The sequence below is a fragment of the Manis pentadactyla genome, chromosome 11 (assembly GCF_030020395.1).
Source record: "Manis pentadactyla isolate mManPen7 chromosome 11, mManPen7.hap1, whole genome shotgun sequence".
Lineage (NCBI taxonomy): Eukaryota > Metazoa > Chordata > Mammalia > Pholidota > Manidae > Manis > Manis pentadactyla.
Window position 1 is genome coordinate 118,451,602 of NC_080029.1, and position 12,757 is coordinate 118,464,358.

The 12,757-nt window shown below is 37.1% G+C and overlaps 1 protein-coding gene across 11 annotated transcripts in view; it reads left to right on the forward strand.

Moving 5' to 3' along the window:
* LRRC49 (leucine rich repeat containing 49) overlaps positions 1 to 12,757 on the forward strand; it is a 232,163-nt gene that overhangs the window by 27,445 nt on the left and 191,961 nt on the right. For all 11 annotated transcript variants that reach the window (XR_008992662.1, XM_036907846.2, XM_057488936.1 and 8 more), the window contains one exon: positions 5,145 to 5,211. Coding sequence is in view for 10 of the 11 variants with exons in the window: in XM_036907846.2 (XP_036763741.2) it covers positions 5,145 to 5,211 (67 nt within the window). In the remaining variant the exon portion in view is untranslated. The remainder of the gene's footprint in view (positions 1 to 5,144; positions 5,212 to 12,757) is intronic.

Consider the following 12,757-nt stretch of genomic DNA (forward strand, 5'->3'; position numbering starts at 1 on the left):
GCGTTCGTTCCCTTTGAGCAGCTCCCTGTCCTCTCGCCCACAGATTTCTCTACTAGCTTCTGATCCTTAGGATTATTGATTTGTTTGTTTACCTTCCATTTATTCTTTAGCCCTCCTTTCAGTCCTTGAATAAGGTGTTTTCCAGTGATATACTTTTTAAATTCACCTTGTCTAGTTTAAAATAGTGTCTAGGAGCTGCTTCTGCTTCTTAATGTTTTAAATCATGTCACAATTTGCTACTCCTTTTTAGCTTCTCTGGCTTCTTGAAAGTAACCTTTTAAGCTTTTTTTAAATTTTTTTATTTTGATATCATTAATGTACAATTACTTGAACAATATTATGGTAACTAGACTCCCCCCATCACCAAGTCCCCCCCACATACCCCACTGCAGTCACTGTCCATCAGCGTAGGAAGATGCTATAGAGTCATTTGTCTCCTCCATATACACTGCCTTTCCCGTGTCCCCCCACCCCCTACATTATGTGTGCTGATTGTAATGCCCCTTTTCCCACTTATCCCTCCCTTCCCACCCACCCCCCAGTCCCTTTCCCCTTGGTAACTGTTTATCCTTTTAAGTTTTTAAAAAAAAATTTGTGCCTTGAAGACACCAGTATATATGACCTTCTGACCTTTTTAAAGGTCCATTTGCTCCTCCAACTCTGAGACAAATGACCTTTTCTATATCCTTACCTTGGTCAAGTAAAAGTAATCTGATGTAGTCTCTTCTTCCTTTCTCTAACTCCTCCATCTTTTTGTTTGCTTGCTTTTGGCCATATTTTACTTTTATTTTTCACATAAATACAATAGCTGTTAAACAGTTCTAGAACTGTTAGTGTTCTTGAATAAAAAAGAAAATGAGTCAGAAGACAACTCTCCACATTCTACCAAACTGCATATTTCTGAATTATCAATACAATGCAAATCTGATCCCTAAAACATATGCCTGCTGCTCTCCAGCCAGCTCACTTTGTTGAGGTAAGGGACCTGTGAGCCTTGAAGATGTGAATCAATCTTGAGGGAGTGCTTTTGTTGAGTAGTAGGCAAACCTGGTGAGGAATGCTGAGGAAGAGTGGAGCGGTCAGCCACCTTCTCCTCAGGTTTGTCTTGGGTGACTTGTTGCCCCTGTTGATCAAGTCCAGAAAGTTTTCTCCCTCCCACCTCGCAAAGCACTACACCATCTTTTTGTCCAAGGCAGTGGAACCATATGTGAAAATCCAGGGCAACCATATGCCTCTAAGTTCAAGCAGCTCCAACAAAGATTTCTGCCAGAAGTTATACAGACCCTGCTCAGATTCTGTATGTGAAGTTTACACATTGCTGCCAAACAGCTTCCAGTCCCTCTGTACCACTTAGCTACTGAAGTTCCTGCCATCTAACTCTTCTGTTTTCTGTATCCCCTCTATCTTTGCGAAATCTTCTTGATTACAAGCTAATGAACAGAACTTTTCTTCAGTTTCTTCTGATCACCCAAGACTATAGATACAGAATTCTCCTCCAGACCCTGGAATTCCATATTCCTTTCCTTTTAATCCTGTGAAGATTCCCTTAAGGATTTGTCTCTGACATTTGAAAAGCCTCATCTTCCCCTAGATCCTGGAGTTGGGTCTCAGAAATAAATAGCATGTGGCCTGTGGAGACTGGCTGTGATATATCCCTAGGGATCTGTAGCTCCTGAGGGGATGGGTGAGCCTTGTCCTTTTCTAGTTGCAGTTCTGTTTAATGGGGGAACTTTAAAAATTGCTGTTAATGTAAATGTCTTCAGCTATTTGGAAATTGACTAGGATTCTCCAGATTCCTGACATCAATACTGATCTGACCAATGGCCTCCTAGGTCAGTCGATGTCTTCATCTGCCTCTGAATTCTTTAGAATTGGATCAATTTTAGTCATTTCAGGTGCTGATGGTGGGGAGAGAATCTATGGCAAGGGCAGTTCATGAGAACAAGACAGAAAGTGTTTGGTTGGTTTTGGGTTAAACTGACTGAGCAATTTGCTAACTTCTCTTCCTGTTCACCTGGACCATCAGAATCTGAAGTGAGAGTCATAAAGCCACTATGTGTCACAGCTAAGAGAATGCTTGAAGTCATCATAGATAGGTTCTGTTTTACTGGGTAGCTTAACAATATGTGGGGCCCTGGTGGAATTTTGTGGGTAGACACATTGCACATGAAGATTTCTGTGATTGAAGTGCCTTAAAAGTGCACAGAATTTCTGATAAATAAGGAAACAGATTACGTTGATCCTCCAAGTCAGAGAACTTTGGGCTGAGACAGTCTCCATCCCTTGATTATAACTTTCAAAATGTTAAAAATATAATTCTCAGATAAATAAGAAATTACAGGCCAGTGTTTTAATTAACTCAGTAATGAGGGAACCAGTAGGGTGACAAAGCTGGTTCAAAGGAGGATAAGAGAAACTTGTATGTTTATAGTCAATGAAAAATAAAAAAATGGTAGAATAAGATTGTTAAGTTATAAAACAAGTTAACCCTACAAAGCAGTGAAATCCTAACCCTGTAGGTTATCTTTTCTATTAGACAGAAATAAATTACATTCCTACCTGGCAACAATCATCATTACATCTTGTCAGTTTTCTACAACATAGTATATAACTTTACAGAGTTTGGGCTCCAGTCAGTGGTAAGTAGTCAGATGAGCCTTAGGTAGGCTTGTTGAAATGCTCTAATATAACATTGAAAGGACGCAGAGTCATCCCTTTGTCTATTTCCAAGTTTTGGTTGTCAACACTGAGAAGCACCCTTCCTTCTATATTCACATACCAGTTTTACAAAATTGATTTTTATACCATGTATTTTTCACTTGAATACTTATTGTTATTTTCATTTGCCAGTATCAGTAAATGTTCTTGAAAATATAATTTTTAAAGAACTGCATAATATATATGTAATAATTTAATATTTCCCTTTTGTTAGACATTGAAATTGTCTTTTTTTTTTTTGCTGTGATGAGAATCTTTGTAAATCTTTCTTCTACATCTTTGACTATTTCCTTAGAATAGGCTTTTGTATTTTCTGTTAAGTAGGTGAGTTCACCCTCATAAGCTCATCTGAGGAGGGGATTGAGGTTTGATGAAGAAGGTATATATTTTAGGGAATACTTCTCAAAATGTGATCCCTGGACCATTAGCATCAGCACCATCCAATCACTTGTTAGAAATGCACATTTTTGGAACCTGTCCCCAAAACTCTGGAGGTGGGCTCAGCAATCTTTATTTTATCAAGCCTTCCAGATGATCCTGATACACACAAAAGTTTGGGAACCACTATTTTAAGGAGTGTGAGCTTGGGCATTCAAAGAATTGACGAAAGCCTTTTCTAATAGCTGTGAGGTCAAGATTGCTGTTAGAAAGCATCACTCTGTCCTAAGCCATATTATTAGGTATTATTAGGATACTGTAATTATCTCTAACTTTTCCAGGTATTTCAAGTGTAAGAGGAATTTTTTTGTAGAAAGTTTTATCTGTTTTCCCATGCTAGCATAAGCTTGAGAAATTCTCCCAAATTACTATGGAAAATAGAGATAGGAAGAATAAAAGATAAGATGAGGGGAGTGTGGTGTGTATGTGTATACATGCGTTTGTGTGTGTGTGAGATAAGGGAGAGAGAAGTCACGCATGATGGTACACAGTGGGTGTATGGTTGGTTATAGAATTCCAGATTTGGTGATGATAAAAGATGGCTGAGGTCAAATGGAGATAGCAATTTATGAAGTTTAAATTTGCATTATGTTTACATAGTAATCAGCATATATGAAGTTTCAAGGGATAATCCACATTCTGGAAATATTTAGGAAGATGGAAATTGTTCTTTGTAAATAGTGAACAGTAATGACAATAGTGATAGGCAGATGATGATAAAGATGGATAGCATGAGCTTCATTTTTACCCTTTCTTGCCAATGCTCTTTCCTTCTACTAAATCACAGTAGTAGGAGAAAGTCGGACCTACAGAAGGGAGAACAATAAAAGGGAAGTGGTTTTTGTTTTGTGAGAAAAGTGTAGTTGGAGACAGATGGACAGGTATGGTAGCCATAGAAGATAGGAATAAGGAAGACATTGGGAAGGTCCTAACCCTTATAAGAGGGGGCATTTTGGAGGTAAAATCCTGTGTTTTTTATTTTATAGCAGTGTTTTATATTTTCACAAGATGGCAAACAAAAATTTTCAAATATTCACAAACTGAATATGTCCAGTAGAAAGCATTTCGGTGGTATCCAGTTTGTCTCTGTGATAAATAATCTTGTTATGAATACTCTTGTTTGTAAAACTCATCCTTTTAGTTAGTATGTTCATTTATTCATTAAACAAACATTTTTCGGGTGCCTATTTGGTGCCAGGCACCGTCCTGATTTCTGGGGATAATGTAGAGAACATGTCGAAGTTTCTGCCCCCTTGAAGCCCACATTTCGGTTTGAGCAAGGAAGTCATAAGAAAGTAAACACATAAGTAATATAATTTTAGGCAAGGATAGTTGCAATGAAGTCAATTAAATCAGGGGAAAGAGAGTAATGAGAACAGGAAGACAGAGCTATTTTTGATACGGTCATCTGGAAAGGCTGCTGTGGAAAGACATTTGAGGCAAGACCTGAATAATGTGAAGGTGTGACCCACGTGCTGTTCGGGGGAAGCACAGTTAGGAAGAAGGAGCAGCCAGGGTGAGCGTCCAAGGCCCACGCGGACTTGTTAGGTCAGAGACAGCAAGAAAGCTGTGGAGTCAGCAGGAGGCGCGGCTGGGCGCCAGTCAGCGGTCAGACGGCTGAGTGCCCTGGGGACTGAGGAAAGGCGTGGAGGTCATGTTCTCAGGGGAAGGGAGTTGCCTTGGCCTAATGTTCTTAGAAGTAGAATTGCTCTTTTCTAAAGACTCAACTTTTAAGCTGTCTTTGGGACATTCTACCCCATGTATTTTTCACATTATATACATAAAAAAGAAACATGTTTTTGTTTAATATATAATCATGTATAATATCCCTCCTATATATATATATATGTATATTTATATCTACACTGCTATTTCTCTACCTGACTATATATATAGATAGGGAATTAATTAAAATGAGTTATGCCTTAGCATGTTTTGATGTACAGTAGATGTGATATGTCCATATTTCTACTCATTCTGATTTTTAGAATCAAGAAAATCTCAAATCTGGAGAATCTAAAAAGCTTAGATGTCTTGGACCTTCATGGAAATCAGGTATTATAAAGTCTTTCATTTCTTTCTTTTTTGAAAAAGAGCCAAGGAAATTTGATACTGTAAAAGTTTTAAGAACTATACTTGTGATGAATTTTTCAAAAGTTACTATACTGATGCATTGAAATTTATAAGATATTAAATCTATTTAGGAAAGATTTGATAATTCCATAATTTAAATGACAGATAAAACATAAGCACTTGGAATCCTATGGTGATGACAATTTTGTTCCTTATTTAGTATTAACTTATTTTTAAAATACACATTATCTAACTCTAACCCAAGAACTAATAATTTTTCTTCTACTTGGGTGTTCCTCCTATATTCCAAAGCAACCAGTGCTGTGGAATTCACACTTATCACATTTATCATTCTTTTGTGGGTTTTTAAAAGTTGCTTTTAAAACTATAAAACTTTTAAAACATATATGCATTATCTAAATAATATATTGTTAAAAAATATTGTCTGTTAATTTTGAAAAAGGTCTCATACTGTATATTGTCGTCTAGTATTTTCTTTTTGGATATAACATTATGTTGCTGAGAGTCATCTATTTTGATTAAGTAGTTGTAGTTTTTTCATTTTCACTGTTATATGTTCCCATTATATGATTATGTGAAAAATGTGTTTCTCCAGTTTATTACTGGTAGTCATTTGGGTTGTTTCCTTTTTTGTTGTTTTTTTCTTTTCTTTCCAATTTGGAATAGTGCTTCTAAGAACATTCTTGTACATGTTTCTTCATATTCCATATATATCTAGGAGTGAAACTGATAGGTCATAGGTTATTTAAATGTCTAACTTTACAAGATAATGCCAAATTGTTTTCTAAAGTGGTTGCACCAGTTTATACTCCTTCCAGGAATACATAATAGATCCTGTTGCTTACCATCCTTTTCAGTGTTTGGAATTGTCAGGCTTCTTAATTTTCACCAAGTAAATTGGTATAAAGAAGTATCTCCTTGTGGTTTTAATTCATATTTCTCTGATTACTGTATAATCTGGGCTATTTACTCTGTTCAGTCAATTTGCCTACCCTTATTTCTGTCTGTCTTAATTTCTCTATCTGATTTGTTATATTCCCCCCTCCTTAATCTTCTCTCTTGGAGCACCTTGGCTGTTTTTTTTTACCATTTGATCTCGCATTAAAATTTTAGTCTTTGAAATGTGAGTATTATTTATGAATAGCTACATGAGCTACATACTCATGCAGAAGGTAAAGCCCCTCCTGAAGTGGTAGGTGTGTATTCTGGGATGATCCAGGAGTACGTGCCTGTTGATGAATAAGATCTGCCACTGCCACTTGCAACTGGCCAGGTGCAAACCTCCATATGATCTCGCTAGTCGTTAGTCCCAATTGTTTTGGTGAAAAGCCAATGTAATTAATAAAAACCTTGCTAGGCATAGGTAGGTCACATCTGCTATGTTCTAATCATATCTCAGCCCCATCAGTGTGTCTGTCTGTGTGTACATACAGTGGGAGAAGCATTAGTGGCCTGGGAATGGTCCAGCTCTGCATGCTTGTTAGTGTCACTCTAGTAGAGAGGAAATTACCCAGTGAGATGGTTAGTGGAAGAGAAGATAAAGTAATTTTTTGGTAAAAGAATGTCATATACAAAAGTACCCAGACTAAAAACAACCTGGTAGATATTTTTTATTGCTAGCTAATTTAGAATATGTTGAGGTACAGTGAGAGATTAGGTGAGAAGGTAGGTAAAGGCCGGACTGTGGAGGGCTTTGTAATGCCACACTAAGGAATTGTTATGTCATTTTGTAGCCCACTATTTTTAAAACTACTCATAACAGTAAGTGAAACATTTTATGGTAGCAATATTTTCCTTAAGTTCATTTAAAAATGTATATGTGACAAATAAACATTTTTATGTGGTTTTCACATCATAACATACCTTTAAAACTAATGGGCATTACCCAAGCTCTATAAGAACACCTGACAAATGAATAATGCATCACTTGACCTGTATATTGTGTGTAGGAATTATTTACCAACAATTATATTGATGAAAAATGCTCTGTTCCTTGTTAGCTGACCTGTATTATGTTTCTTATAATTTGAGCATATGTTTGTGATATACCGTATATTAAGATTAAACATTTGTACCACACAGTTATTTCTCAAGGTTCTGTAACTACAAAAAGGAAGTTTTAAATGAAAATCTGAGTCTTGTTTCAAAATATCTAAAAACAATAAGCCAAAATTTGGAAGATTTCAAAGCAAAGATGGTCTTGGTGACCTTAAATTTCTAAGAAGTCATGAGATAAACTATTCAAGATTAAACAATGTCCAAATCTTAAAAAAATAGCATCAAGTAGTTAAAAAACTAAAAACAAACTAGGAGAATATTTCTTGTTTTTTAAATTTACCTTCATTAGAAATAAAAATATTTTGTGTTCATTGTAAAATAAAGCATAATTGGTTTGTGGATTTGAAAACATTATGAGGAGTGATTATGGTGCTCAAGAAATAGACTGGGATTGGAAAGAGATGGAGGGAGGTGAAACCAGAGACAGAACACAGGCGAGAAACTAATCCAGTAATCTTGGTGAGAAATGATGATCACGTGAAATAAAATAGTAGCAATAGGGATATCATAAGAGGCAGGTTGGATAAATATTTAAAAAGCAGAAACATCAAGATTTAACAGTTGATTATATGTGCGTAGTGAAGAGTACAGAGGAAATCTGGAAGTTGACTCTCAACTTCTGGCCTAGATATTTTGGGGACTACCAGAATTCGTTCTTTCTGTAAATGCTTGCTTTTAACACAGATGCAAATGTGCTTAAGAAGAATCTGTTCTTCCAGTTCCTTCAGGGAGAGCTTTCCCTTTCTGTGACTGTGTGTCTGAAAGCAGACATTTGCCCTTTCAGTCGTGCTGAGTAGGAAGGTTTTTCTTTATCCCGACAGGACAGTCTGGGTTACTCTTATACAAAAGATAAGACCGGAGTATCCAGCTTTCCTAGATGTCTTAGAAAGCTCTGTGATCAGTCTTGGGGCCCTCTTGCTTATCAGTGTGACCCATAACTGGGCTTTCAAACAATCCCATTATTTCTTCTTCTTGCTGTGAGACTTATTAACTAATCAAAACTGCACTCTTGCCAGCTACCCAAAATGAAGTTTCTGTCATTTACTCTATGCTTATGACTTTGTCCATGACTACAAGTAACAGATATTATTCCATCAGAGATGTTACACATGATTCTGGTCTCCGATTGCAAACCAGGAAGCCAAACAATATCCCCAGTGAGTATTTTTTTAAGTGCAGGTTGATACATATATATATGAGAATTAACAATGCTTCTTTCAAGTTACCAATCTAAAAGGTAACTCTAAAATGTAGACATTCTAACTGTAAGTCCACTAGGACCAAATGAAATTGGAGAAAAGTAGTTTTCTTAAAAAAATGCCCAGGATTATTAGTAGGAGGGGGAAGACACCCTATGACCTGCATAGGGTGTCTTCCCCCTCCTACTAATAATCTTATGTATTTATATCTTTCTTGAGCTTAGAAAAGTTTTTTATATATTTAAATATCTCTTTTTCAGTTATGTTTGTGGTATCTATATTGTCTTCCATATTCCTGTCTTTTACCTTTTTTCTTCCTAGCTCTATTTTTCCTTGGTATTTTAGAATATTTTTGTAAGCTAGTCTGACATTAAAGATTTTGCACAGTGTCTATTTTTCTTTTTGCTGATTCTGTATATCTCAAATCCTATCCCCTCTTTAGTTTTGAAATGTTTTGTCCATGTTTTATAGTACAGTTCTGTCATTGCAAATACTGAAAACCTTATTTCTTCTTTTATAGTTTTCACTTATTTTCATTTTACATTAGTTAGACCAAAAATCTTAGGACAAATTTTAAAACATGGTCAGATGTTAACTTTATATATTATTGAATTTACCATAAACATGGTTAGGTTTCTCTTTTGAACCTAGATGGAATCTAGATGGTATTTCTTGAATGTAAGAGAAAGTGCAACTAACATTATAGAAACTAGATTATAAATCTAAAAACCCGTTTTTCCCAACATCTGCTTTGAAGTGTAAAATAAAAATACAAAAAATATCATGAAGGCGAGAAAGGATTAAAGATGGCAGCATGAGAGCTGAGACAGAGGCTTCCTCCTAAAACTGCATATAATACAAAAATATAATTAATACAACTAATCCTGAAAAGGGCAACAGGAAAGAGGACTGTGCCAAACTGCATACACCTGGAGAAAAGAATAAACCTCATGGAACAGGGTAATGTATCAAAGCCATGGTCAAGCGGGACCCAAGCCCTTCCCCTACCCCAGCTCACCGGTGAGAGGAAGAGAAATGGAGCGGGGAGAGAGTGGAGGCCTGGGACTGCTGAATACATAACTCCAGAGATCTTTTCTGGGAGCACAAACCTACATTTCGTGGTGGTTTTGTGGTACTCTCATGATTAGGAGGTTGGAAAGATAATACAGGCAGAATTCCTGGGGAAACTGAGATTCCAGCCACTTGTGGAAAGCAGGGATCCATATCCTGCTGCTCTTGGACAAAAGAAAGGCAGGTAGTCTGAGAGACTTCCTAACAGCAAGAGGGCTGCGAAAGGGGCAAGGATTGTACAGAGCTTACTGTTCAGGAGAAAGGACAGGTAGACCAAACTGTCCAGGTGCACTCTGCCCAAAGCTCCAGCTCCCTGGCTGGCTACACAGCTCCAAGGACCCCCTCCATGATACTCAGCCTACTATGCCTTTCTCCTGGCCAGCTCTACCTGGCTTGCAAACTGGCAACCCTATACTGGTGTTAGGCCAGCCAGAGGGAAGCTCTGTCTACAGCAACAACAAACGCAAAGGATAGAGGCTTATACCTGTGTGCTTGGCCCACTGGTTCAGGCAGTGTAGACAGGCATAGCAGCCGGGAAGCAGGAAACAGCTCTTTCCTCCCCCCAGGCACCAATACCACTCCCCTGCCACCTCTGGCATTCCTTCAGGGGCTGAGAAACTCCAGAGAGCAGAGCTTCTGCTCACTAGAGGGCGCCATATACAAACATGAAATGCCAAAGGAACATGGTTCAAAGTAAAATTATGAATACAACTCCTGAGAAAGATTTAAATGACATTGACCTCATGAATCTTCCTGAAAGGGATTTCAAAATAAAAATCATTAACATCTCATGGAGGTACAGAAAAATATTCAAGAACTCAGGAATGAATTCCGGTCAGAGATGCAATTGTTGAAGAACAAAATGGAGGGTACTAAAAGCAGATTAGATACGGTGGAGGAGATGATGAATGAAATAGAAATTAGAGAAGAGGAATACAAAGAAGCCAAGGCACAGAGAGATAAAAAGATTTCTAAGAATGAAAGAATATTGAGAGAGCTGCGTGACCAATCCAAATGGAACAATATTTGCATTATAGGGGTAACAGAAGAGAGAGAAAAAGGAATAGAAAGTGTCTTTGAGGAGGTAATTGCTGAAAACTTCCCCAATCTGGGGAAGGAGATAGTTTCTCAGGCCATGGAGGTACACAGATCTCCCAACACAAGGGACCCAAGGAAGACAACACCAAGACAGAGTAATTAAAATGGCAAAGATCAAGGCTAAGGACAGACTATTAAAAGCAGCCAGAGAGAGAAATAAGGTCACATACAAAGGAAAGCCCATCAGGCTATCATCAGACTTCTCAGCAGAAATCGTACAGGCCAGAAGGGAGTGGCATGATATATTTAATGCAATGAAGCACAAGGCCCTTGAACCAAGAATACTTTATCTGGCAAGATAATCATTTAAATTTGAAGGAGGGATTAAACCGTTTCCAGATACGCAAAAGCTGAGAGAATTTACCTCCCACAAACCACCTCTACAGTGTATTTTGTAGGGACTGCTATAGACGGAAGTGTTCCTAAGGTTTAATAGCTGCCACCAATGGTAATAAAACCACAGTAAAGAAAGTAGAACAGCTAATTACTAAGCAAATGCAAAATTAAATCAACTATCCCCAAAGTCAATCAAGGGATAGACAAAGAGTACAGAATATGATACCTAATGTAGAAAGAATGGGGGAGAAAGATAAAGTAGGAGAAAGAAAGAACCTTTAGATTGTGTTTGTAATAGCATATTAAATGAGTCAAGTTAGACTCTTAGATAGTAAGAAAGTTACCCTTGAACCTTTGGTAACCACGTGTCTAAAGCCTGTAATGGCAATAAGTGCATACCTATCGATAATCACCCTAAATGTAAATGGACTGCACCAATCAAAAGATCTATATCCCGCCTACAAGAGACTCACTTTAAACTCAAAGACATACACAGACTAAAAGTGGAGGGATGGAAAAAGATATTTCATCCAACTAATAGGGAGAAAAAAGCAGGAGTTGCAGTACTTGTCAGACAAAATAGACTTGAAAACAAAGAAAGTCACAAGAGACAATGAAGAAGATTATATAATGATTAAGGGGTCAATCCAACAAGAAGTAATAATCATTATAAATATCTGTGTGCCCAACACAGGAGCACCTACAAATAAAACAAATACTCACAGAATTAAAAGGGGGTAATAGAATGCAACAAATTCATTATAGGAGACTTCAACGCTCCACTCACTCTGAATGAAAGATCAACCAGACACTAAATAAGTAAGAAGACACAGGCACTGAACAACACTATAGAACAGATGGACCTAACAGACATCTACACAACTGTACACCCAAAAGCAGCAGAATACACATTCTTCTCAAGTGCACATGGAACATTTTCAAGAATAGATCATATACTAGGCCACAAAAAGAGCCTCAGTAAATTCAAAAATATTGAAACTGTACCAACCAGTTTCTCAGACCACAAAGATATGAAACCTGAAATAAATTATGCAAACAAAATGAAAAATCCCACAGACACATGGAGGCTTCACAACCTGCTTCTAAATAACCAGTGGATCAATGACTAAATAAAAACAGAGATCAGGCAATATATGGAGACAAATAACAACAATAATTCAACACCGCAAAATCTGTGAGACACAGCTAAGACTGTACAAAGAGGAAAGTATGTTGCAATACAGGCCTACCTCAGGAAAGAAGAACAATCCCATATGAACACTCTAAACTCAGAGTTAATGAAACTAGAAAAAGAAGAACAAATGAAGCCCAAAGTCAGCAGAAGGAGGGACATAATAAAGATTAGAGCAGAAATAAATAAAATTGAGAAGAATAAAACAATAGAATCAATGAAAGCAAGAGCTGGTTCTTCAAGAAAATAAACAAAATAGATAATCCCCCAGCCAAACTTATAAAAAAAAAAAAGTCTACACACATATACATAGCCAGAAATGAGAAAAGAAAAGTCTCAATGGACCCCACAGAAATACAAAGAATTACTAGAGAATACTATGAAAAAGTATATGCGAACAAACTGGATAACTTAGAAGAAACGGACAACTTCCTAGATAAATACAACCTTCCAAGGTTGACCCAGAAAGAAACAGAAAATCTGAACAAACCAATTACCAGCAACGAAATTGAATTGGTAATCAAAAAGCTACCCAAGAACAAAACTCCTGGAC